Raw genomic sequence first — 26425 nt, 5'->3', positions numbered from 1 at the left:
AACGCGGCGGCCATCTTGGCCCAAATTGGAGCCGGAATGGCAGAAACTGAACAGGGCGATTTAGAAACAGAATGGAAGAGAGACCTAAGGGGGAGAAACTGAACGTACTACCCTCCGTTCCCTGCCCCTTCATCCAAAGTACCTGAACACAGAACCTCTTAGCAAACAGCTCTTACCAAGTCACCAGAAGCAAACGAGAAAAAACACTAACAAAAATCATTGATTCTCAATTTATCCTCTATTCTTATTCACACAATAGTAGTAAGCTTCTCTTTTCTTTCTTAAATAAATTGAACGAGAGTCCAAATAAAGTATTGAGATTTCTTATTTTTTTACATTGCTAATTAGAATTATGGAACAAGTATTATTGAAAGGTGGGAGGGATTTCAAATAAGAGCGCTTCAACCTAAAACTGGATGACTAAAATGCATAAACAATGACAGAAGCAGCAAAGCCGACAAATTAGCAGCCCTCTTCCACCTAGAAACGCCCCATTCTCTCCTAAAACCAAACAGAATCAAATAGAATGGAATAATGAGATAATATTATTACTAAGTCTTTCATAAACCTCATACTTCCCAGTGTTTTAGGAAAGAAGTGGTTTGCTGGAAAAATCTTTTTTTTGCTGTTGTACACAAGTCTCATCTCATGGTGTGGTCCTCTGTAGCTCAGCTGGTAGAGCACGGCGCTTGTAACGCCAAGGTAGTGGGTTCCATCCCCGGGACCACCCATACACAAAAATGTATGCACGCATGACTGTAAGTCGCTTTGGATAAAAGCGTCTGCTAAATGGCATATTATTATTATTATTATGGTGAAGAGCACAGGAATGCTGGTGGGTTATTTTTGACATCTTCCTGGCTTGTCTTTGGGGGCGTCAAGGGGAGAAGGGAGGATAAAGGGTTTATTTGGAAAGTCGTGGAGAGGTGACAAAATGTCAACGTCTCCACGGAAATTCGTTACAAGAGTCTCTCTCCCTTTCAGCTTTCTGCATCCATGACCTGACCATCTCCCGTCCCAGGCTGTCTTCATTTGCAGCCCTGGACTATGTGCTGAAAGTAATACAACTATTCATTATCACATGCAGAGTCCAGGCAACCCTTTCCACTACTCTACTCCCACTGTTCTGAACTGCAGACTTGTACTCTTTTATTCTGTTCCATCTCAAATCTGGCCAGTCTTTAGTTCATTTAGTAAATATTTTCTTAACTCTATTTCTTGAACTGCATTGTTGGTTAAGGGCTTGTAACGTATATAACGTGTATTCGGCGCATGTGACAAACATTTGATTTGACATATCAAAAAACATTAGCTCAACTTTTTCTTCAAACCCAAACTGGCAGCAACAACTGTAGATTTAGAAAAACTGAAAAACTAAAGATACGTTTCAGTAAAATATGCAATAAAGATCAGCTCAACTCTTCTACTCCTCTAGTTGTTTTTTTTGGAAGCTTAAATGCTTTTTAAGGAGAGAAATACAATCCCACTGGTAGATTTCTCAAGGCTTTTGGCAACACACTCCCCTACAAATATACATCCAACAGTGAAGTTCAGAGAGAGAGAGACTGGGTGCTGTAGGGTGAAAAGGAGGGAGGTTTTTGTCAACGTGGTAACCACATCTCCCTCACCTCTGCTTTCCTCTAGGTACATAGAACTCTGCTTCAACAGCCCACATGAAAATTAATAACAGAAACAAAACTTCTAGTTCAAAAGGCAGCCTTTTCTCCTGGCTAAACTGTTCAAGTCTATCAAATACAATAGTAGGAAATATTTTTTGGGACCCTCCCCCCTGAGTTGGACGAGGCTGGGAGGGTACAGTGGTCCCCAAAATAAAAAAAATCACAAGTGGGTTTCCCAGGTTTTTTTCTTTTCTTTGTCCACCCAAATCACCAACACCTCCAGCAGAGAGGCTATCCTTCAGTTTTCCAGCCCCAGTCCAGGGGCTTGGAGTGGGGCAGAGAGAGGCTCCTCAGCCCCCTCTCTTCCTGGCTCCCTCAGTTGTTCTCCTCGTCACTGTCGTCTGGGCTGATGGCCGGGCTGGTGAGGGTGAAGCTGGGCGAGGGGTTGCTGTAGCCCGGAGACAGGGGGCTGTAGGTGGACCCTTTGGGGCTAGTGGGTGAGTAGGTGGGGGAGGTGGGAGAATATTTGGGTGAGGTTGGAGAGTAGGTTGGGGAGGTAGGGGAGTACTTGGGGCTGGTGGGGGTGTAGGTGGGTGAGGTGGGGGAGTAGGTGGGAGACGTGGGGCTGTACTTGGGCGTCGTCGGTGAGTAAGTCGGGGAGGTGGGCGAGTATTTGGGAGAGGTCGGAGAGTACTTGGGCGAGGTGGGGGAGTATTTGGGGGAGGTGGGGGTGTACTCTGGAGAGCTGGGGGAGTAAGAGGGTGACGTAGGGGTGTATTTGGGAGAGGTGGGTGAGTAGGAGGGCGAGCTGGGGCTGTAGGAGGGAGAACTGGGGGTGTAAGTGGGCGACTGGGGGGTGAAGCGCGGGCTGGAGGGAGAGTAGGACGGAGAGGTGGGAGAATAAGAGGGGGAGGTTGGGGAGTAGTTGGGGCTGGTGGGGGGTGTAGTTTGGGGAGGTGGGGGGAGTAGGAGGGGGAGGTGGGGGAGTAGGAGGGAGAGGTGGGGGAGTAGGAGGGAGAGGTGGGGGTGTAGTTGGGTGAAGAGGGGCTGTAGCTTGGTGAGGTGGGGGAGTAAGAGGGTGAGGTGGGGGAGTAAGAGGGTGAAGTGGGGGAGTAAGAGGGGGAGGTGGGGGAGTAAGAGGGGGAGGTGGGGGAGTAGCTAGGCGAGGTGGGGGAATAGCTAGGCGAGGTGGGGGAATAGCTTGGGGACGTGGGGCTGTAGCTTGGGGACGTAGGGCTGTAAGAGGGAGAGGTTGGAGAGTAGGAGGGGGAAGTTGGAGAGTAAGAGGGGGAGGTGGGGGAGTAACTAGGGGAGGTTGGGGAGTATGAGGGGGAGGTTGGGGAGTATGACGGGGAGGTGGGTGAATAGGAGGGTGAGGTGGGGCTGTAGTTGGGGCTGGTGGGGGAGTAAGAGGGGGAGGTTGGGGAGTAGGAGGGGGAGGTTGGGGAGTAGCCCGGGCTTTGGGGGGTGTATCCCCCAGGAGAGCGGGGCTCGTAGGCCGGGGAGGTGGGCGAGTAGTTGGGAGACATTGCACCTCCTGGAAAAGTAAAAACGTAGAGACTTGAGAAATAAAGAAAACTTGTACACAGAACGTCAAGCTTCATAGTGTTATTCCCAGAACAACATGGAAAAAGGTAATGCAGTCAGTCCTGTGTCAGATGGTATTTCGAACCAACCTGGAGAGGGGATGTAGGGGCTGGCTGGTCCCGGGGACCCAGGAGATCCAGGGGTAGGGGACCAGGCCGGGGAGTAGCCCGGAGAAAAGCCACTGGCGTCGGACGCTGCACTGGGAGAGAAGCCTGCTGCTCCGGGGGTCATCCCGCTACCTGGAGGTCAGAAAGAGTCGGAGCATGAGTCAATAGAACAGTATAGTAGCAGGTGGGATGGACCACGCTGTACCCCCAGGATACTGTCAAAATCTACCCAGGTTGAGGCTTACCAATGCTGGGGGACCAGGCACCGTAGGCGGGGGTGGCTCCAGTGTTCCAGGGGGTCATGGCTGGGGACATGCCACTCATGGGGCTGGGCGCCGAGCCAAAGAACATTCCGGTGGCTGGGGAAAGGAAGACACATTTTAGACCACATTTCATATGCGCATACTTTACAATCCATCTTCATTGAGATGTATCCATATACATTAGTTGATAAATGCATGGATACTTTGAAGAAAAGCAGACATCCTGAGAACATACACTACTGTTCAAAGGTTTGGGGTCACTTATAATTGTGTCCTTCAAACCTTGCTTTTGTCAAAGAATCCTCAATTTGCAGCAATTACAGCCTTGCAGTCCTTTGGCATTCTAGTTGTCAATTTGTTGAGGTAATCTGAAGAGATTTCACCCCATGCTTCCTGAAGCACCTCCCACAAGTTGGATTGGCTTGATGGGCACTTCTTACATACTATAAGGTCAAGCTGCTCCCACAACAGCTCAATAGGGTTGAGATCCGGTGACTGTGCTGGCCACTCCATTATAGACAGAATACCAGCGGACTGCTTCTTCCCTAAATAGTTATTGCATAGCATTGTCCTGTTGTAGGAGGAAATTGGCTCCAATAAAGTGCCGTCCACAGGGTTTGGCATGGCGTTGCAAAATGGAGTGATAGCCTTCCTTCTTCATGATCCCTTTTACCCTGTACAAATCTCTCACTCTACCACCACCAAAGCAACCCCAGACCATCACATTGCCTCCACCATGCTTGACAGATGGCATCAAGCACTCATCCAGCATCTTTTCATTTGGTCTGCGTCTCACGAATGTTGTTCTTTATGATCCGAACACCTCAAACTTCGATTTGTCTGTCCATAACACTTTTTTCCCGATCTTCCTCTGTCCAGTGTGTGTGTTCTTTTGACCATCTTAATCTTTTTTTTATTGGTCAGTCTGAGATATGGCTTTTTCTTTGCAACTCTGCCTAGAAGGTCAGCATTCCGGAGTCGCCTCTTCACTGTTGATGTTGAGACTGGTGTTTTGCGGGTACTATGTAATGAAGCTGCCAGTTGAGGACATGTGAGGCGTCTGTTTCTCAAACTAGACACGAATGTATTTGTCCTCTTGCTCAGTTGTGCACCGGAGCCTCCCACTCCTCTTTCTATTCTGGTTAGAGCCAGTTTGCGTTGTTCTGTGAAGGGAGTAGTACACAGCGTTGTACGAGATCTTCAGTTTCTTGGCAATTTCTCACGTCTCAGAACAAGAATAAACGGACGTATTTCAGAATAAAGTTTTGTTTCTGTCCATTTTGAGCCTGTAATTGAACCCACAATTGTTGATACGCCAGATACTCAACTAGTCTCAAGAAGGACAGTTTTATTAATTAATCAGCACAACTGTTTTCAGCTGTGCTAACATAATTGCAAAAGGGTTTTCTAATGATCAATTAGCCTTTTAAAATGATAAACTCGGATTAGCAAAACACAACATGCCATTGGAACACAGGACTGATGGTTCCTGATAATGGGCCTCTGTACGCCTATGTAGATATTCCATAAAAAATCAGCCTTTTCCAGCTACAATTGCCATTTACAACATTAACGATGTCTACACTGTATTTCTGATCAATTTGATGTTATTTTAATGGACCAAAAAATTGCTTTTCTTTCAAAAACAAGGACATTTCTAAGTGACCCCAAACTTTTGAACGGTAGTGTACATGCACACAAATTTCAAAATGTGTCTATGTTGTTCAATCAGTCATGGACAAATGCGTCCACACCAATACATTTCAAATTCCAACATTCAATCGAAAAAGTAAATCTGGTGATTGAAAATGTGCACAGTGTGAACAACTACTTTTAAATTATTGCTTAATTTTTATCATTCACTGTGTGGAATATTCGCAGCCACTCACGTCCAGCCACGCTGATACCGGGGATGTTGGTGGGGATCTCCATGCCGTACTTGCACTTTTCAGCGTCCAGCAGCAGGTCAAAGCAGCCCGTACCACAGGGGGCCAGTTGACCCAGCATAATGTTCTCAGACACACCCTTCATAGGGTCACTCTCCCCGTGGGACGACGCCTCCATCAGCACGTCCACCTGGGACAGGGAGGGAATGTAAGAACCCCTTTTCTCAATTCCAGACTGATGTCAAAAGTAGCTTAATAATGATTTTCATTGTTTCCCACCAGGGTCTGCTTCAAACCTGGGAACAAGGTGAGTGGAATCTATGGCCAATCAGCGACACCTGGACCCCCAGGCTAGGTACTGTAAATTTGAGTACTCATACTATTAAGGGCGGCGACTAGAATTGCTACGTAAGTCGTAAATATGTTCTAATGAAAAAACTAACTTATACCAATACCTCTGCAACATCCTCCCCCCGCCCTTCCACTTTTTCCTGTACCCTCACATGACTCTTACCGTCTCCTCAAAGGAGCACTTCATGAGGGGTCCCGTGTCCTGTCTGTTGATGCCGTGACGCGTGATGGCCATCAGGTGACCGCGGCACGTCATGGTGTCGCAAAGCAACGACAAGTGCCGGTAGTTGACGTAGGAACCGTCAAAGGAGATGACGTGGTTCAACTCCCTCTCCAGTGCCTTACGTACAGCCTCGATACCCAGTACCTAGAAATTAGATGGAAATGAGTTCTGAATATCGCGACAAATACTGACATGTTTGGGCTATGCTGCAATTCATGTACTTTTCAGGTTTAGCAGTGGAGTTAAGTTTTGAGATATATACACACACAGTACCAGTCAAAGGTTTGGACAAACCTACCCATTCCAGGGTTTTTCTTTATTTTTTACTATTTTCTACATTGTAGAATAATAGTGAAGACGTCAAAACTATGAAATAACACATATGGAATCATGTAGTAACCAAAAAAAGTCTAAATATATTTGAGATTCTTTAAAGTAGCCACCCTTCGCCTTGATGACAGCTTTGCACACTCTTGGCCTTCTCTCAACCAGCTTCATGAGGTAGTCACCTGGAATCCATTTCAATTAACAGGTGTGCCTTGTTTAAAGTTAATTTGTGGAATTGATTTCCTTTGAGCCAATCAGTTGTGTTGTGACAAGGTAGGGGGCTATACAGAAGATAGCCCTATTTGGTAAAAGACCAAGTCCATATTATGGCAAGAACAGCTCAAATAAGCAAAGAGAAATGACAGTCCATCATTACTTTAAGATATGAAGGTCTGTCAATACGGAACATTTCAAGAAATTTGAAAGTTTCTTCAAATGCAGTCGCAAAAACCATCAAGCGCTATGATGAAACTGGCTCTCATGAGGACCGCCACAGGAAAGGAAGACCCAGAGTTACCTCTGCTGCAGAGGATAAGTTCATTAGAATTACCAGCCTCAGAAATTGCAGGCCAAATAAATGCTTCACGGAGTTCAATTAACAGACACATCAACATCAACTGTTCAGAGGAGACTACATGAAATCATGAATTCAGGGTCGAATTGCTGCAAAGAAACCACTACTAAAGGACACCAATAATAAGAAGAGACTTGCTTGGGCCAAGAAACATGAGCAATGGACCTTAGACCGGTGGAAATCTGTCCTTTGGTCTGATGAGTCGAAATGTGAGATTTCTGTCAGACGCATAGTAGGTGAACGGATGATCTCCGCATGTGTGGTTCCCACCGTAAAGCATGGAGGTGGTGGTGTGATGGTGCTTTGCTGGTGACACGGTCTGTGATTTATTTAGAATTCAAGGCACACTTAACCAGCATGGCTACCACAGCATTCTGCAGCAATACACCATCCCATCTGGTTTGCGCTTAGTGGGACTATCATTTGTTTTTCAACAGGACAATGACCCAACACACCTCCAGGCTGTGTAAGGGCTTTTTGACCAAGGAGGAGAGTGATGAGTGCTGCATCAGATGACCTGGCCTCCACAATCACCCGACCTCAACCCAATTGATATGGTTTGGGATGAGTTGGACCCCAGAGTGAAGGAAAAGCAGCCAACAAGTGCTCAGCATATGTGGGAACTCCTTCAAGACTGTTGAAAAGCATTCCAGGTGAAGCTGGTTGAGAGAATGCCAAGAGTGTTCAAAGCTGTCGTCAAGGCAAGGTGGCTACTTTGAAGAATATAAAATATATTTTGATTTGTTTAACACTTTTTTGGTTACTACATGATTCCATATGTGTTATTTCATAGTTGATGTCTTCACTATTATTCCACAAGGTAGAAAACAGTAAAAATAAAGAAAAACCCCTGGGTGGTCCTCTGTAGCTCAGCTGGTAGAGCACAGCGCTTGTAACGCCAAGGTAGTGGGTTCGATTCCCGGGACCACCCATAGTGTATGCACGCATGACTGTAAGTCGCTTTGGATAAAAGCGTCTGCTAAATGGCATATTATTATTATTTATACATATATTTTTTTTTTTTTCTTTTCATTTTTTTTCCCACTTCACTTATCATTTAAGATTGTAGGTCAGTGTCCCAGCTTGCAAGCTGTGAGTTTGGTTTGGTGGCCATCAGGCCTTTTTGTATCTTTAGTTTAGGCATGCCTGTTTGTAGTTTTCTTTTCTGTATCTACTGGTTTCCGTCACCATCTGAACATAATAATCCGCTAGGGCTCGCCGATCCAAAGGAGTCAAGACAGAGCTGGGCCTGGACACAAGGTAAGGTTGCTGTCTCGCTGGGCACATGTACATCCAACACGGTCCTCAAATGCTGATTTCTCACATAAATGCACACATCTAGGCCTACGACCCCTAGACTTAGCGAGTGCAACAATATTAGCAGGCTAGTTAATCGGTTTCGTAACGCCATCGTAACTACCATAGCAATCGGTTGCCATCATAGCTATCGGTAACTATCACAACTAGCATAGCTATCGGTAACTATCACAACTAGCATAGCTATCGGTAACCATCACAACTGCCGTAGCTATCGGTAACCATCACAACTGCCATAGCTATTGGTAACCATCACAACTGCCATAGCTATCGGTAACCATCACAACTACCGTAGCTATCGGTAACCATCACAACTACCGTAGCTATCGGTAACTATCACAACTAGCCTAGCTATCGTAACTATCACAACTAGCCTAGCTATCAGTAACCATCACAACTACCGTAGCTATCGGTTAACTATCACAACTACCGTAGCTATTGGTAACTATCACTAGAGTAGCGATGGGTAACTATGGTATCTATCCGTACCGTGAAGATCTCTACGATGTCGTTGGAGGTGGTCCTGACGGGGTCCACGTCCTTCTCACTGAGGACCCTCATCAGTCCCACGCCGTCTGTCTCCAGGATCCACTCCTGCAGGGCCTTGAACTCTCCCTCCTCTGTAATGATGATTTTCTTCTTGTTGTCTGTCTGGGGCAAGTGCATGTACACCTAGGGGGAGGAGACAGACGGGACGTAGATCAATAGCTGATGGGTTAACGATCTGGATAGGTTTCAGCCGTTTAGGTCAATCAGTGTGTGTTAAGTCAGTGATAATGTAGTAAACTATAAGGGAGGTAGCTAAGAGTATTAGATGGTAATGTAGTAAAGGATAAGGGCGGTAGCTAAGAGTATTAGATGGTAATGTAGTAAAGGATAAGGGAGGTAGCTAAGAGTATTAGATGGTAATGTAGTAAAGGATAAGGGAGGTAGCTAAGAGTATTAGATGGTAATGTAGTAAAGGATAAGGGAGGTAGCTAAGAGCATTAGATGGTAATGTAGTAAAGGATAAGGGAGGTAGCTAAGAGTATTAGATGGTAATGTAGTAAAGGATAAGGGCGGTAGCTAAGAGTATTAGATGGTAATGTAGTAAAGGATAAGGGAGGTAGCTAAGAGTATTAGATGGTAATGTAGTAAAGGATAAGGGAGGTAGCTAAGAGTATTAGATGGTAATGTAGTAAAGGATAAGGGAGGTAGCTAAGAGTATTAGATGGTAATGTAGTAAAGGATAAGGGAGGTAGCTAAGAGTATTAGATGGTAATATAGTAAAGGATAAGGTAGGTAGCTAAGAGTATTAGATGGTAATGTAGTAAAGGATAAGGGAGGTAGCTAAGAGTATTAGATGGTAATATAGTAAAGGATAAGGGAGGTAGCTAAGAGTATTAGATGGTAATGTAGTAAAGGATAAGGGAGGTAGCTAACAGTATTAGGGGCTGAGATGTAAAATGGTGCCCAAGAGCAGTTTTATGAATTCAGACATGATGGTGTATGTTGAGTGTGTGTGTTGAGTGTGAGTGTGTATGTGTGTGTGTGTATGTTGAGTGTCTGTTGAGTGTGTGTGTGTGTGTGTTGAGTGTGTGTGTGTGTGCGCGCGACCCCTCAGTTACCTTGCTGATCTGCTCGATACCCTGCAGTGTCATGTCCGTCAGCATGTTGGACTCGATGCACCTCAGGAACACGTCGTCGTCCATCTTGTCCACCACCTCCTCGTCCTCATGGAACTTGTTCTCGTCGCTGTTCATGATGCGAATTCGCAGAACCAGCTTCTCGGCGTTGTCGTCATTGAAGATACAGTTCAGATCATCTCCGAAACCTTCAGGGAGAAAAGAGGTTGCACTTCGCAATAGGTTGGGTATGGATGATGTGGTACCTTTTAACTTCAATACTTCATTAAAGTAGTGTGTGTGTGTTTCTGTTTATTCAGCCCCACCTGCATTGATCTTCTCTGCGATCTGCTCCATGGTCAGCTTGCGGTCAGTCATGTGTTTCCGGTCGAGCTCGATGCGGAGCAGCCAGGGGGAGATGCGAGTCACGTCGAAGTCAGGCATCTCATAGTAGACGTTGACCCACTCCTGGTCCTCCGTCACCACCGTACTCTGGGGGTTAGGGTCGTAGTAGATGGCTGTGTTGGCAGTCACCTGGAGAGAGGGGGGGAGGGAGAGAGCGAGAGAGGTTAATTGTTGTAAAATCTGTATGCAAAGAAAAGGAACAACCTAAGAAAGCCTATATGTAATAACTTCATATATACACATACATTATGAATATTATAATTCATAAAAGTAAAACTTGAAAACTGAAGTCGGCCCAAAGTTGTTAACTGTGGCAACCCTTCACGCAGTCGGTCTATGGCAACCACATGTTTAGTCCACACATATTCTCCACTATCCACCTTTCTGAGGGTGGTGTGCTCCAGACGACAGAGGATATCCTTGGCCCTCTCGGCGTCGCGGGCCGCCTGGCCCAGCAGGAACACGGTGAGGGAGGGGGTCTTGGGCCGCTTGGAGATGTTGATCAGCTCCTTGAGACGCGGCACGCCCAGGGTGACGTTCTTGGCCGACACGCCGGCATAGTGGAAGGTGTTCAGGGTCATCTGGGTGGCGGGTTCTCCCAGTGACTGGGCGGCTAACGCCCCCACCATCTCACCCGGGTGGGCCTAGACGACAGAGAGGGAGGTACAGAAATAATTCGATTAAATGATTATGATGGAATTAAGTTAGTGTAATGAAAAAGCTGTAGGCTTGGTTTTTTACACATTTTCACTTTCCCTTTAAATCTAATAACATCTTTAGTTCATAGCAACCAGTTTTGGTGTTGACCCTCGATCTCCCCCTTCCAGTCTCTCCCAGCATACTGTGCGTGTATCTCTCTACTCACGATAGACTGGTTGAACTTGCTCTCGATCTCCCCCAGTAGCCAGTCGTAAGCCTCGGTGCTCAGTCGGAACTCGTCGGTCATGCGTCGGGAGCTGAGCGTGGAGCGTAGGTGGATGTTGAAGAGCAGCGTGGCGTTCTGCTGGGCCTGTCTGCTTAGGTGGTCCTCGCCGTTCACAATCACCAGCTTCTTACTCAGCTCCTGGACACCTGTGGCGTGGAAGAGAGGGGAGACGTTGTAGAATGTCAGACCGTGTCATTTCATTATATGATTATTTAGCCTGGCTTAGTGGTAGAGTTCAAATTGCTTTTCACGAGAGAGAGATTTGGTACCAAGATGGCAGAGGTGTCAACATGATTTACTTAGTTATGGAACAAAGTGCGGCAAATCCTTGTTTTTAGAATCTAGACAGATGCAATGTACACCAAAATGTTAGTCATTGGAATGACTAAATGAATCAGGTAACCTTTTACTGTAGCATATCAAGTGCTATGGTCTTCTAATACAACACTGTCGTCATGACAACAAATGTCACTGTGACCGAGGCACTTGGTGCCCAATTCAGGCTTGAGATACGTAAACTTAACATGGATTTAAGTTAATAAAACATGGACTTAAGTACAATATTTTCTGACTTCAGTCCATGTCAAGTCAACTTACTTCAAGTCTGAATAGGGTCCTTGAAGCACAATCCTGTACTCCATGTAGTGCTGTACTGTGTAAAGGATCACACCATCTCTCTAAGCACCCTACAGTCTTTATCACGTTAGGAATATGGTTGGACACCAGAAGCTTTATATAGCCGGCAGTAAGCAGTGCAGCTTGGGGGCAGGCCAGGTGCCAGACTATAATCATTTTGTCCACATGATTTGTGAATCATTCCAATAAATGACATGGTTGACAATGGGTGTGCTCAACTTTCACCTATCAAGGTCACTTAATGTGATGGTGTGATTGCTCAGAGGCCTATTCACAATCCGAGTGGCCATTGAAAATGAATGGCATCAACCTTTTACATTTAAGTCATTTAGCAGACGCTCTTATCCAGAGCGACTTACAGTTAGTGAATACATTTTGTATTTATTTTTTATACTGGCCCCCCGTGGGAATCGAACCCACAACCCTGGCGTTGCAAACGTCATGCTCTATCAACTGAGCTACATCCCTGCCGGCCATTCCCTCCCCTACCCTGGACGACGCTGGGCCAATTGTGCGCCGCCCATGAGTCTCCCGGTCGCGGCCGGCTGCGACAGAGCCTGGATTCGAACCAGGATCTCTAGTGGCACAGTTAGCACTGCGATGCAGTGCCTTAGACCACTGCGCCACTCAGGAGTAGGAGTTTTACAACTTAGACCAGGGCTAATCAACTCCGGTCTGCTTTGTGTTTCTAACTGCTAGTTATAATTGCACTCACCTGGTGTCCCAGGTCTGAATCAGTCCCTGGATTAAAAACAGAAGTGTTCTGGCCCTCCAGGACGTTGCATTTCCCTGACTTGGACTATATATGGCACATCTACAGGCTTTCTACAATATGGGTCTATGGTGGCTGCAGTGTATGATTGTGGTACCTACCCTCTACCACTCGTAGGGGGTTGAGGTCTGTGGGGGTGCGGGGGTTGATCCTGAAGATCTTCTGGGCATTCCAGATCATCCTGGCCAGGTTGCATGGCAGCACCACCTAGTGGGGAGCAGGGACATAACTTCTTTAGTATTGTAAAGCCCTAATGCATTGGGCTGAATTACATTTACATTTTGCGCCGCCCCACGGGTCTCCCGGTCGCGGTCGGCTACGACAGAGCCTGGATTCGAACCAGGATCTCTAGTGGCACAGCTAGCACTGCGATGCAGTGCCTTAGACCACTGCGCCACTGAATCAGTGGGATATGCTAGCAGTGGTGACATGTGGGAGTGGGAGAGTGAGAGTTCCTGGGAGTACATGGAAGTGAGTGAGTGTGCATGTGTGGGGATGTATACGTGTGTGGGGAATCTGGAGATCTACGTGCGTGTGTGTGTGTGTGTGTGTATGTGCGCGCGCAAATATGCCAGTGAGTGTTCATATGCTAGTGTGTGTTCATGTCTCCGTCTCCCCATCACCTTGCTGTCCCCAGTGGGGAAGATGGCCCTCAGAATCTCTCTGTCCTCCTTCATCTTCTCATACTCCCTCTCCAGGGCGCTCTGCACCTGGGCGTTGGTCATCACGTCCTTCACCACCTCCTCCTGCAGGGTGCGCCGCAGAGCCCGCTCGTTGGTGCAGTCAAACCTGAACCTAGTGGCCGAGGGAGGAGGATTAGGAAGGGATGAGAGAAGGAGGGAGACCAACAGCCTGGATGTGTGGCCTGTGGACAGTGAGCTGCTGTATTTAAGAGGGTTGGCATTAGAGTCTATGTAATAAATTAGATGGCCGTGAAGAGGTGGAGACTATGAAATCCAATGTTTGGGGTTGTCGTTACACTGTCAATCATTACGAGAAGGGCTTGGCCTAGTTCAAGAATCTTAGTGAATCCTCGAATGACTAAAATGGAATATGACATTAACACAGAACTCAGTGAGAGCCCCAGCCTGGTCCCAGATCTGTGTTTCCCGTACAGCTAACTCCTATGGTTGTTGCCATGACAATAGGCACTGGCAAGACAGCTCAAAATAGTCTGGTACCGGGGTAGGTGAGCCGACTCTAGCCAACATTGTTCCCCACTTCCCTTCACCACTCACTTCTTCTCGAAGGCCTTGTTGGAGGGTTTGAGCGTGGCCATGTTCTGGAACTCCACAGACTCCCCGGCCAGGCCGTCCTCTCCGTAGCGAAGCTGCACTACCTGGTTGATGGAGTTCCGCACCGTGGCGTCATACTTCACCATCACAGACTCCATGGACTTGATCAGACGACGCTGGATGTAACCTGAAGGACATCAGATGAGGAAAGAGTATTTCAACCACCTAGTCAACTAGCCATGTGATCATGTCTCTAGTCTCCTCTCCCTAATCGTGCAGGGGTTGTAACATTCACCCCTTCATTAACCAGCTTAAACCCTGAACCTAACCTCTACCCCTTCCCTCCCCCTGTCCCTAACATCTGCCTCAGGCCCTTCACTCACCAGTTTCGGCGGTCTTCACAGCGGTGTCGATAAGCCCCTCCCTGCCTCCCATGGCGTGGAAGAAGAACTCCGTGGGCGTGAGACCGGCCAGGTATGAGTTCTCCACGAAGCCTCTGCTCTCGGGGCCGTAGTCATCCTTGATGAAGTGGGGGAGCGTGCGGTGCTTGAAGCCGAAGGGGATACGTTTACCCTCCACGTTCTGCTGCCCCACCACAGCAATAACCTGCGGGCCACACAGAGAGAGAGAGACAGAGACAGATGATGAGAGAAAGAAAATGTGTGAAGTTAGTGGGTGTAAATTGAGGACTTGTCTGCCGTCATCCATATAGGAATAAAGTGCCAATGATCCTGTGCCATTCAAAAACCAATCGATGTCGGAAACAACCCTGGGTTGTGTCCGGTAGGGCACACCCTAGTGAAACGTTTTAAAACATTTGTAATGGGAAAAAAATTGTGAATTTTTTATTGGACAGGTTGAGGTAGTACCTGCCCGTTTCAAAACGTTCTCCCTACTGAACACAGCCCTGTTTTTTTAAGACCCCTGAGGCCGTACCTGAGAGATGTTAATCTTTGAGCCCTTGGAGCCGGCCACCACCATGGACTTGAAGTTGTTGTACTCAGACAGGGACTTCTGGGCAGAGGAACCCGTTTTGTCACGGGCGTCGTTCAGGATGCGATTCACCTGGTTCTCAAAGGTCTGCCTCAGCGTGTTACCAGGGGTGGGCTCCAACTCGTTGTTGTGGGCCTTCTCAATGACCTGGAGAGGAACACAAGAAGAAAGGCTGTGGCTCACATTTATTCTATATTTTTCCTAAGGAATTTTCAGGGGATTTCCACATCATGAGTACAAGAGGAATTATTTTCAAGGGATATTCTGGAACTTTTAAGAAATATTTTAGAGTCCCGATGAGCGAAGGGACTTACCTCTATTACATCCTGTTTGGCCTTCTTGATGGTGTTCTGAATGTCCAGGTAGGTCTTTGCGTCAGCAATGGAGTCACCAATACCGATAGAGGCACCTAGTGAGAGTACACGAATATTAAGAAAAACTGAGGTAATATTGACTAAAATATCTACATTTAGATTAGTTTAACCACAAATTGGAACAGGTTCATTTTTTACTTCAAGTGGATTTCAAATGAGTTGCCGTTTCCTAATCTGACCATTCTACCCACTGATGCCCTCTTCCAGTGCCCACCCAGCCCAGGTCCTAACCCTCAATGAGCAGCCAGTTATTGACCACCGTCTGGATGTTGGAGTAGAAGAGGCGGGTGACGTCGTGGCCCATCTCCAGGAAGCAGATGTGGACCAGGGAGCCAGCAGAGGTACCCAGGGACTTCTTACACAGGATGCCCATGATCAGCTCTCCATTCTCCACTATCACCTGGGATGTACACAATGACAGATATGCAATAAAACCCTGTATTCTGCACACACTAGCACTACAATAGGATTTTTTCTACAAATCCTCATTGCCACGAGGCATCTCAGGGTGTTTAGCCAGCTGAGCGTTCAGTATTTTACCTTTGTGTCCCCAGGGGAGATGTGTTTGTAGGGCCCACTGTCCTCCTCGTCTGGGTGGGTGCTGTGTGTTCGGATGGCGTTGATGTGGCCCGGGATGATAAGGCTGAAGATCTGCTTGCCCGTCCAGAGAGGCCGGGGCTTCAGGATGGCTGGCTGGGGCACCTTGCCGTCCCACGTGGACAGGAACATCAGGAGGTTCATCACATCGCCCTGGGGGACAGATCATGTTCCAGAATGAGTGCAGGAAAGGAGTGTGTGTTTTTTATTAATGTGTTTTTTTGTGATAGTCTTCAACAATCTTACACATACAACTTCTACAAGTGTTCCATTTTTGTTCAACATGTACTCTAATAACGCTGTGTGATGATGTATAAAGTTCCTGACAAACATTGGCTTTGGGCTGATCGATCCCTTTAATGGTGCTCTCCTTACCCTCTCTAGGAAGACATCCCTCTTGGTGAATTTGCGCACAGCGGTGAGGGTGTCCTGCACGATGCCCATAACGGGCCTGTTGGACTGGGGGGTGACGATCATACGAGGCACCATGGCAAGCTCCTGGATCTCAGCTCTCGTCTCCAGGGACTGGGGGAGATGCAGGTTCATCTCGTCCCCATCAAAGTCAGCATTGTATGGGGTGGTTACACTGTGGAGCAAGAGGGGGGGAACCAGAGGGGTTCATGTCAACATCCTGGATCCGTTTGATGTCATATGTTCAATGATGTGTGTAATGTGTCCTATGCGTTACATTTTTCCCAAATTGAAAGTAAATGCTAAGTTGACAAAAACATCAAATTCTATACGAACATTAATCACAATCCTGAAATTATATTTGCTCGACAATAGGTTCTATATCAATTTTCTACCCAACATTATTTTCAGTGTTTACACCAACAAACAATAACTACTCAGGTATCCTGTTCTGGGTGTGGTCTGTAACTGGGCGAGGCTGACAGACTTGAAGGGATCATTCAGGACTTGATAGTTGTACCTGAGGTTCATTCGGAAGGTGGACCAGGGCAGGATTCGGACTCTGTGCCCCATCATAGACATTTTATGTAGCGTGGGCTGTCTGTTGAAGATGATGATGTCACCGTCGCACATATGTCTTTCCACCTGAGGGTGACCAAAATGAGTTTCTAAAAGTGACATTGCATTACATCAAGTTCAAGTCACTCAGATTCCTTAGTAAACATTCCATGATAAATGACGACCATCTTGTCTTTTGAGAGTCACCTTGTAGCCGATCTGGAGGTGAAGGTCACTTGGTTTGGGGTGAAACCGCAGGTCGATTCTATCCCCGTTGTCGCGGATGATATATTTGGCTCCGGGATACTGGCTGTTGCCTCTGCGCACCAGCTCCTGTAACCTGGAGACATATAGGACCGTCAGCATTATAACCAATACACAATTCCGTCAGTTTAAACAATGACTTAGTCTCAATGAAGTATAGGTAGATGTCAACGTTAAAGGGTGTGCCTGTCCATGTTTAAGGGTGTGCCTGTCCATGTTTAAGGGTGTGCCTGTCCATGTTTAAGGGTGTGCCTGTCCATGTTTAAGGGTGTGCCTGTCCATGTTTAAGGGTGTGCCTGTCCATGTTTAAGGGTGTGCCTGTCCATGTTTAAGGGTGTGCCTGTCCATGTTTAAGGGTGTGCCTGTCCATGTTTAAGGGTGTGCCTGTCCATGTTTAAGGGTGTGCCTGTCCATGTTTAAGGGTGTGCCTGTCCATGTTTAAGGGTGTGCCTGTCCATGTTTAAGGGTGTGCCTGTCCATGTTTAAGGGTGTGCCTGTCCATGTTTAAGGGTGTGCCTGTCCATGTTTAAGGGTGTGCCTGTCCATGTTTAAGGGTGTGCCTGTCCATGTTTAAGGGTGTGCCTGTCCATGTTTAAGGGTGTGCCTGTCCATGTTTAAGGGTGTGCCTGTCAATCAATCAATCAATTTTATTTTATATAGCCCTTCTTACATCAGCTAATATCTCGAAGTGCTGTACAGAAACCCAGCCTAAAACCCCAAACAGCTAGTAATGCAGGTGTAGAAGCACGGTGGCTAGGAAAAACTCCCTAGAAAGGCGAAAGCCTAGGAAGAAACCTAGAGAGGAACCAGGCTATGAGGGGTGGCCAGTCCTCTTCTGGCTGTGCCGGGTGGAGATTATAACAGAACCATGCCAAGATGTTCAAAAATGTTCATAAGTGACAAGCATGGTCAAATAATAATCAGGAATAAATCTCAGTTGGCTTTTCATAGCCGATCATTAAGAGTTGAAAACAGCAGGTCTGGGACAGGTAGGGGTTCCATAACCGCAGGCAGAACAGTTGAAACTGGAATAGCAGCAAGGCCAGGCGGACTGGGGACAGCAAGGAGTCACCACGGCCGGTAGTCCCGACGTATGGTCCTAGGGCTCAGGTCTCTCAGTTGGCTTTTCATAGCCGATCATTAAAGAGTTGAAAACAGCAGGTCTGGGACAGGTAGGGGTTTCGTAGCCGCAGGCAGAACAGTTGAAACTGGAATAGCAGCAAGGCCAGGCGGACTGGGGACAGCAAGGTGTCATCATGCCCGGTAGTCCTGACGTATGGTCCTAGGGCTCAGGTTCTCAGAGAGAAAGAGAGAACGAGAGAATTAGAGAGAGCATACTTAAATTCACACAGGACACTGGATAAGACAGGAGAAGTACTCCAGGTATAACCAACTAACCCCAGCCCCCCGACACATAAACTACTGCAGCATAAATACTGGAGGCTGAGACAGGAGCGGTCCGGAGACACTGTGGCCCCATCCGAAGAAACCCCGGACAGGGCCAAACAGGAAGGATATAACCCCACCCACTCCGCCAAAGCACAGCCCCCGCACCACTAGAGGGATATCCCCAACCACCAACTTACAATCCTGAGACAAGGCCGAGTATAGCCCACAGAGGTCTCCACCACAGCACAAACCAAGGGGGGCGCCAACCCAGACAGGAAGATCACGTCAGTAACTCAACCCACTCAAGTGACGCACCCCTCCCAGGGACGGCATGAAAGAGCACCAGCAAGCCAGTGACTCAGCCCCTGCAACAGGGTTAGAGGCAGAGAACCCCAGTGGAGAGGGGAACCGGCCCGGCAGAGACAGCAAGGGCTGTTCGTTGCTCCAGCCTTTCCGTTCACCTTCACACTCCTGGGCCAGACTACACTCAATCATATGACCTACTGAAGAGATAAGTCTTCAGTAAAGACTTAAAGGTTGAGACCGAGTCTGCGTCTCTCACATGGGTAGGCAGACTGTTCCATAAAAATGGAGATCTATAGGAGAAAGCCCTGCCTCCCGCTGTTTGCTTAGAAATTCTAGGGACAATTAGGAGGCCTGCGTCTTGTGACCGTAGCGTACGTATTGGTATGTACGGCAGGACCAACTCGGAAAGATAGGTAGGAGCAAGCCCATGTAACGCTTTATAGGTTAACAGTAAAACCTTGAAATCAGCCCTTGCCTTAACAGGAAGCCAGTGTAGGGAAGCTAGCACTGGAGTAATATGATCAAATTTCTTGGTTCTAGTCAGGATTCTAGCAGCCGTATTTAGCACTAACTGAAGTTTATTTAGTGCTTTATCCGGGTAGCCGGAAAATAGAGCATTGCAGTAGTCTAACCTAGAAGTAACAAATGCATGGATTAATTTTTCTGCATCATTTTTGGACAGAAAATTTCTGATTTTTGCAATGTTACGTAGATGGAAAAAAGCTGTCCTTGAAACAGTCTTGATATGTTCGTCAAAAGAGAGATCAGGGTCAAGAGTAACACCGAGGTCCTTCACAGTTTTATTTGAGACGACTTTACAACCATCTAGATGAATTGTCAGATTTAACAGAAGATCTCTTTGTTTCTTGGGACCTAGAACAAGCATCTCTGTTTTGTCCGAGTTTAAAAGTAAAAAGTTTTCAGCCATCCACTTCCTTATGTCTGAAACACAGGCTTCTAGCGAGGGCAATTTTGGGGCTTCACCATGTTTCATTGAAATGTACAGCTGTGTGTCATCCGCATAGCAGTGAAAGTTAACATTATGTTTTCGAATAACATCCCCAAGAGGTAAAATATATAGTGAAAACAATAGTGGTCCTAAAACGGAACCTTGAGGAACACCGAAATGTACAGTTGATTTGTCGGAGGACAGACCATTCACAGAGACAAACTGATATCTTTCCGACAGGTAGGATCTAAACCAGGCCAGAACTTGTCCGTGTAGACCAATTTGGGTTTCCAGTCTCTCCAAAAGAATGTGGTGATCGATGGTGTCAAAGGCAGCACTAAGGTCTAGTAGCACGAGGACAGATGCAGAGCCTCGGTCTGACGCCATTAAAAGGTCATTTACCACCTTCACAAGTGCAGTCTCAGTGCTATGATGGGGTCTAAAACCAGACTGAAGCATTTCGTATACATTGTTTGTCTTCAGAAAGGCAGTGAGTTGCTGCGCAACAGCTTTTTCTAAAATTTTTGAGAGGAATGGAAGATTCGATATAGGCCGATAGTTTTTTATATTTTCCGGGTCAAGGTTTGGCTTTTTCAAGAGAGGCTTTATCACTGCCACTTTTAGTGAGTTTGGTACACATCCGGTGGATAGAGAGCTGTTTATTATGTTCAACATAGGAGGGCCAAGCACAGGAAGCAGCTCCTTCAGCAGTTTAGTAGGAATAGGATCCAGTATGCAGCTTGAAGGTTTAGAGGCCATGATTATTTTCATCATTGTGTCAAGAGATATAGTACTAAAACACTTAAGTGTCTCTCCCGATCCCAGGCCCTCGCAGAGTCTGTGCAGATCCAGGACAGCTAAGCCCTGGAGGAATACGCAGATTCAAAGAGGAGTCCGTAATTTGCTTTCTAATGGTCATGATCTTTTCCTCAAAGAAGTTCATGAATTTATCACTGCTGAAGTGAAAGCCATCCTCTCTTGGGGAATGCTGCTTTTTAGTTAGCTTTGCAACAGTATCAAAAAGAAATTTTGGATTGTTCTTATTTTCCTCAATTAAGTTGGAAAAGTAGGATGATCGAGCAGCAGTGAGGGCTCTTCGGTACTGCACGGTACTGTCTTTCCAAGCTAGTCGGAAGACTTCCAGTTTGGTGTGGCGCCATTTCCGTTCCAATTTCCTGGAAGCTTGCTTCAAAGCTCGGGTATTTTCTGTATACCAGGGAGCTAGTTTCTTATGACAAATGTTTTTCGTTTTTAGGGGTGCAACTGCATCTAGGGTATTGCGCAAGGTTAAATTGAGTTCCTCAGTTAAGTGGTTAACTGATTTTTGTCCTCTGACGTCCTTGGGTAGGCAGAAGGAGTCTGGAAGGGCATCAATGAATTTTTGTGTTGTTTGAGAATTTATAGCACGACTTTTGATGCTCCTTGGTTGGGGTCTGAGCAGATTATTTGTTGCGATTGCAAATGTAATAAAATGGTGGTCCGATAGTCCAGGATTTTGTGGAAAAACATTAAGATCTACAACATTTATTCCATGGGACAAAACTAGGTCCAGAGTATGACTGTGGCAGTGAGTAGGTCCAGAGACATGTTGGACAAAACCCACTGAGTCGATAATGGCTCCGAAAGACTTTTGGAGTGGGTCTGTGGACTTCTCCATGTGAATATTAAAATCACCAAAAATTAGAATATGATCTGCTATGACTACAAGGTCTGATAGGAATTCAGGAAACTCAGAGAGGAACGCTGTATATGGCCCAGGAGGCCTGTAAACAGTAGCTATAAAAAGTGATTGAGTAGGCTGCATAGATTTCATGACTAGAAGCTCAAAAGATGAAAACGCCATTTTTTTTTTTTTTTTTTTTTTGTAAATTGAAATTTGCTATCGTAAATGTTAGCAACACCTCCGCCTTTGCGGGATGCACGGGGAATATGGTCACTAGTGTAACCAGGAGGTGAGGCCTCATTTAACACAGCAAATTCATCAGGCCTAGGTTGGTCAAATCTGTCCATGTTTAAGGGTGTGCCTGTCCATGTTTAAGGGTGTGCCTGTCCATGTTTAAGGGTGTGCCTGTCCATGTTTAAGGGTGTGCCTGTCCATGTTTAAGGGTGTGCCTGTCCATGTTTACGGGTGTGCCTGTCCATGTTTACGGGTGTGCCTGTCCATGTTTACGGGTGTGCCTGTCCATGTTTACGGGTGTGCCTGTCCATGTTTACGGGTGTGCCTGTCCATGTTTACGGGTGTGCCTGTCCATGTTTACGGGTGTGCCTGTCCATGTTTACGGGTGTGCCTGTCCATGTTTACGGGTGTGCCTGTCCATGTTTACGGGTGTGCCTGTCCATGTTTACGGGTGTGCCTGTCCGTGTTTACGGGTGTGCCTGTCCGTGTTTACGGGTGTGCCTGTCCGTGTTTAAGGGTGTGCCTGTCCGTGTTTAAGGGTGTGCCTGTCCGTGTTTAAGGGTGTGCCTGTCCGTGTTTAAGGGTGTGCCTGTCCGTGTTTAAGGGTGTGCCTGGTCATGTTTAAGGGTGTGCCTGTCCATGTTTAAGGGTGTGCCTGTCCATGTTTAAGGGTGTGCCTGTCCATGTTTAAGGGTGTGCCTGTCCATGTTTAAGGGTGTGCCTGTCCATGTTTAAGGGTGTGCCTGTCCATGTTTAAGGGTGTGCCTGTCCATGTTTAAGGGTGTGCCTGTCCATGTTTAAGGGTGTGCCTGTCCATGTTTAAGGGTGTGCCTGTCCATGTTTAAGGGTGTGCCTGTCCATGTTTAAGGGTGTGCCTGTCCATGTTTAAGGGTGTACCTGTCCATGTTTAAGGGTGTACCTGTCAATGTTAAAGGGTGTGACGATTTCTGGGAAGGTCATGTTGGCTGCGATGGAGCGCGGGACACCCACTTGGTCGATCTGGAGGTTGGGGTCGGGGGTGATGACGGTTCGGGCTGAGAAGTCCACACGTTTCCCCATTAGGTTACCTCGGACACGCCCCTCCTTCCCCTTCAGACGCTGTTTGAGGGATTTGAGCGGGCGGCCCGATTTCTGCATCGCCTGGGAGATGAGATTAAGTCTGATCAGCACAGGCATATTCAGAACAGATTATCCTTTACAACTATCAATAATCATTGAAAACTAAATAAACCAGTTATTATGGGTTGAATAGTTGCCCATCTTAACAGTCTAACAAAATAGCACTTTTAAAGCATCCAATATTATGTGAATTTGTTTTCCTACCTGTTCTGAAATATTATTTTGTCTTTAGTTTGACAGTCTTCAATTCAAACAAAGACAGTAAGAGTAAATCTTTATAGTAACACTACACAGCGACAAGGGTAAGAAGTACAGTAATGTTGTGCCAATTGGTGCCCTCTCAAGTGTCACTGCTGCTGTGCGTACCCTGGGCAGGCCTGGCAGCTCGTTGTCCACCATGGTGGCCACGTGGAACTGCAGCAGCTTCACGTCCTCAGCGATGACGTGGGCCGCCGCGCCGCTCTGCTCGTTCCGCCGTAGCTGGTTGTTGATCTTGACGATGTCGGCCAGCTTGTGTGTCAAGTCATCCTGGGCGTCAGAAAAAAAAGGACACGACGTGGTTAAACGACGGTGGTTAAACTTCAACAAGTTAAAACAATCTCAAACTTTCTCTTTAACAGTTAGTCATTCCTCCTCACCTGGTTACGGGCAGAGCCCTGCATGACGACGGCGGGCCGGACAGCCAGCGGCGGCACGGGGAGTACTGTGACGATCATCCACTCGGGCCGGGAGAACTTGGGGTCCAAGCCCAGGATGACATCCTCCTCATCCGAGATGCGCTTGAAGATCTCGTAGACGCGCTCGGGACTCAGCAGGATCTTCTTCTCCTGCGAGTCCTCGTTCACGTGCTTCCACTCAGCATACAGCTCCAGGCCCGACCGACGGATCCGCGGCTGGTAGCGCCCACAACCACCGTGGCCCTAGGAGTGTCAGGGAGAGTGTGTGTGTGTGTGTGTGTGTGTGGGAGGGAGAGAGAGGGTGTGTGTTACAAGAGGAAACAAAATCAGACAGATGTTACTAAGTGAGATGAAGCAGACCTAAACAGAACAAAAAATACATGTTTTAATAATAATAATAATAAGCCATTTAGCAGACGCTTTTATCCAAAGCGACTTACAGTCATGTGCGCATACATTTTTACGTATGGGTGGTCCCGGGGATCGAACCCACTACCCTGGCATTACAAGTGCCATGCTCTACCAATTGAGCTACAGAGGGCCTATAAATGACATGTCGACAAGCATCCCCGGTGAAAGTACCTTCTCCTTAGTGATGTCCTCACTGTTGTGTTCCTGCTGCTCCACTCCAAACTTGTTGTCCATCTCCTCTCCGCCCTCGCAGATGTTCTTGCCTTTACACAGGTCGTACACGTGGGTCAGACGCTTCCTGGGCTGCCCCTTGGACTTCTGCAGGATGTCTTTGATCTTTGGGTTATTCTAGAAGGAAGGAAAGACCATCACATCAACAAGTCATTAGAATATGTGTAACGCAATTCCCAGGACTAATATGTAATCATTAGTATAATTTATTCCACAGTTCTTATACCCATAAAATGACAACCAATTAGATATATCAGGAGTTTATGTAGTGCTATATATTCTGTGTATGCTGTGCAGCACGGATGTTTGGAGGTATACTGCTGGTCAATTTCCGCTATGTTGTGAGCCTCACAAAAGAATCGAATCCGGGAGCGGATTAGTACATTACATATAGGCTGTGTAGCCACACTGTAGGTAGTGGTATGAGTTAGGAATGGAGGGTTACTGACCGTGTCGACCAGCAGCTTGGAGCAGGAGTAGCAGACACACCGGAGGACCTTCATGATCTTGTTGACGAAGCCCACATGGAACACGGGCTTGGCCAGCTCTATGTGGCCGAAGTGGCCCGGGCATTCTGTCATGTTACCTAAACAGCAAAAACAACAATGCTTTGTTACCTACATTCCAATACAGTAGTGGTGACCTAACCTTAACCACAAATGTTTGGGTCTGAGAATTTTCAAATAGTGTTTTATTATCACTGAGAAAAAAATTACAATGACTGCCTGGTAAACTTTCTGTACCTGCACACGTTTGACACCTTCCAGATCGTTCGATGACACCTTGTCTGGGGTCCATCAGCCCACCAAGTTTAGGACGCCCTCCTTCTGTGGTCTCGGGGTACTTGATTCCCCCTTCCGTGACCGACATCCGTTTCTAGAGTGACACATGCATGGTCAACATCAAATCCGGTTCCAAAATATGAATAGCGCAAGTAAATACACACAACAGTAAAGCAGTCACAAGCTTACGCAGACATTGGAAAACGGCTTACATATTTCACAAACCAACCTCTTTCAAGCCACTTCAAATAAATAACTGCTACAAAAACAGTAATTGAATCAAGATATGGCAGTACCTACACTTCAATAAGAACATGGTGGTACACTTCGATCAAAGTTGCATTTCTAAATCCGTATTGTTACTATCTGACAAATCAATTGCGTGAGGAGCAACTCATTAGATGAAAATCAATTGAGGTGAGCAAACTGACAATGCAATGATAAAATACTGTGTAAACAATGTATTCTATTATACCAAACTAATAAAACAAAGTAAAGAAAACATGAATAACTTCGACTTTATTGACTTGACCTTTTATTATGATGTAGCTACCACATATAGGTCATAAGAGGGGAACGTCTAGACTAGCTAGTGTTTGTGCATATAACTTTTAGGGAACACCAATATGGCAGTAAAAGTAGCTAAAATTGTCTTTGCTTACATGTAGCACTTTCAATATATATATTTAAAAAAAAAGGGAGTTTGATTCATGATATGGCTTAGCTCAGATGGAAAATACTGCGTGTGCTGAAAGTTGGTCGAACTTCCTATAACATGCTGTTGCTAGCTCAAGCTCCAACATGGCTTAGCTAGCTAGGCTAGCTGCAAACGACTTGCTTTGTAACACATCCATTTCATTGCCATCATAATACATTCTAGGTATTATCATGTACAGGTATGATCAATGTGAGAACGTTCAAAAAGTAAACGAATCCCCCCACCCCAAAGCAAAACCTACAAGCTCATCTGGGCTGATGATGCCGAATTGCACTCTCTTGATGAGGCGCAATGGGCATGCGCTGTCGCCGGAGGGCGGTCCGTGCATCCTGTCTATTCAGAGAGACGCGTCCTCCCTTGGCACGCCGCTTTTGTAAGAAAGAACAGCTTTAAATTGCCACCAGGACTCTGGCCAGGCCGCCAACGGTGACCGGAATGTCTCCGAAGGCGATATCCCGAAGACCCACGTTGGTTATTGCCCTTGGAGTCTATTTATTTACGTTTTACTCCTATTTACTATAACTAACAGCTGTCCCCTTCCCTTTTCCTGATCTACACTCCAGTGCGCTCTACGCGCATCTGAGTGAGAAAAGCGCCAACGCGTGTTTATATAGACTGGAGACTTTGGTACAGGTTGACACACTCAACGAAGCAGGGGCAGAACAGTCAGGAGGCGGGTTATGGATCTGTGTAGTAAAACGTTAATTGGCTACACAAGATCATAACATGAATAATACATTTAATAAGACGCATGACCAATTGCAGCTTACGTTTTCTTCTTTAACCAATTGAAACATAAGGTGGGCACTAAATTGATTGAAATGCTCACCATTGGTCAGAACAGAGCAGAGGAGGGGCTACAATGTAAATGTTGTTGTAGTTCTAGAAATGGTCAATAAAATACGGTGTGGTTGGTCA

The 26425-nt window shown here is 46.6% G+C and overlaps 1 protein-coding gene across 1 annotated transcript; it reads right to left on the bottom strand.

Moving 5' to 3' along the window:
* Positions 1–875: 875 nt before the first annotated feature.
* On the bottom strand, positions 876–26069 carry LOC121571131 (DNA-directed RNA polymerase II subunit RPB1-like). The gene is given in 29 exon segments (XM_041882439.2): positions 876–2561; positions 2564–3156; positions 3296–3445; positions 3559–3672; positions 5466–5652; positions 5977–6180; positions 8744–8926; positions 9862–10067; positions 10185–10392; positions 10644–10907; positions 11129–11334; positions 12698–12803; positions 13220–13391; positions 13835–14018; positions 14215–14437; positions 14768–14971; positions 15139–15233; positions 15430–15598; positions 15739–15948; positions 16171–16381; positions 16727–16851; positions 16972–17104; positions 22489–22709; positions 23055–23216; positions 23327–23608; positions 23948–24124; positions 24457–24593; positions 24751–24883; positions 25749–26069. Coding segments are annotated over 29 exon segments (5913 nt in total). The 5' UTR covers positions 25836–26069; the 3' UTR covers positions 876–1994.
* Positions 26070–26425: the final 356 nt, after the last annotated feature.

Source organism: Coregonus clupeaformis, chromosome 8 (genome assembly GCF_020615455.1).
Source record: "Coregonus clupeaformis isolate EN_2021a chromosome 8, ASM2061545v1, whole genome shotgun sequence".
Classification (NCBI taxonomy): Eukaryota; Metazoa; Chordata; class Actinopteri; order Salmoniformes; family Salmonidae; genus Coregonus; species Coregonus clupeaformis.
This window is presented reverse-complemented; position numbering and strand designations above follow the sequence as displayed.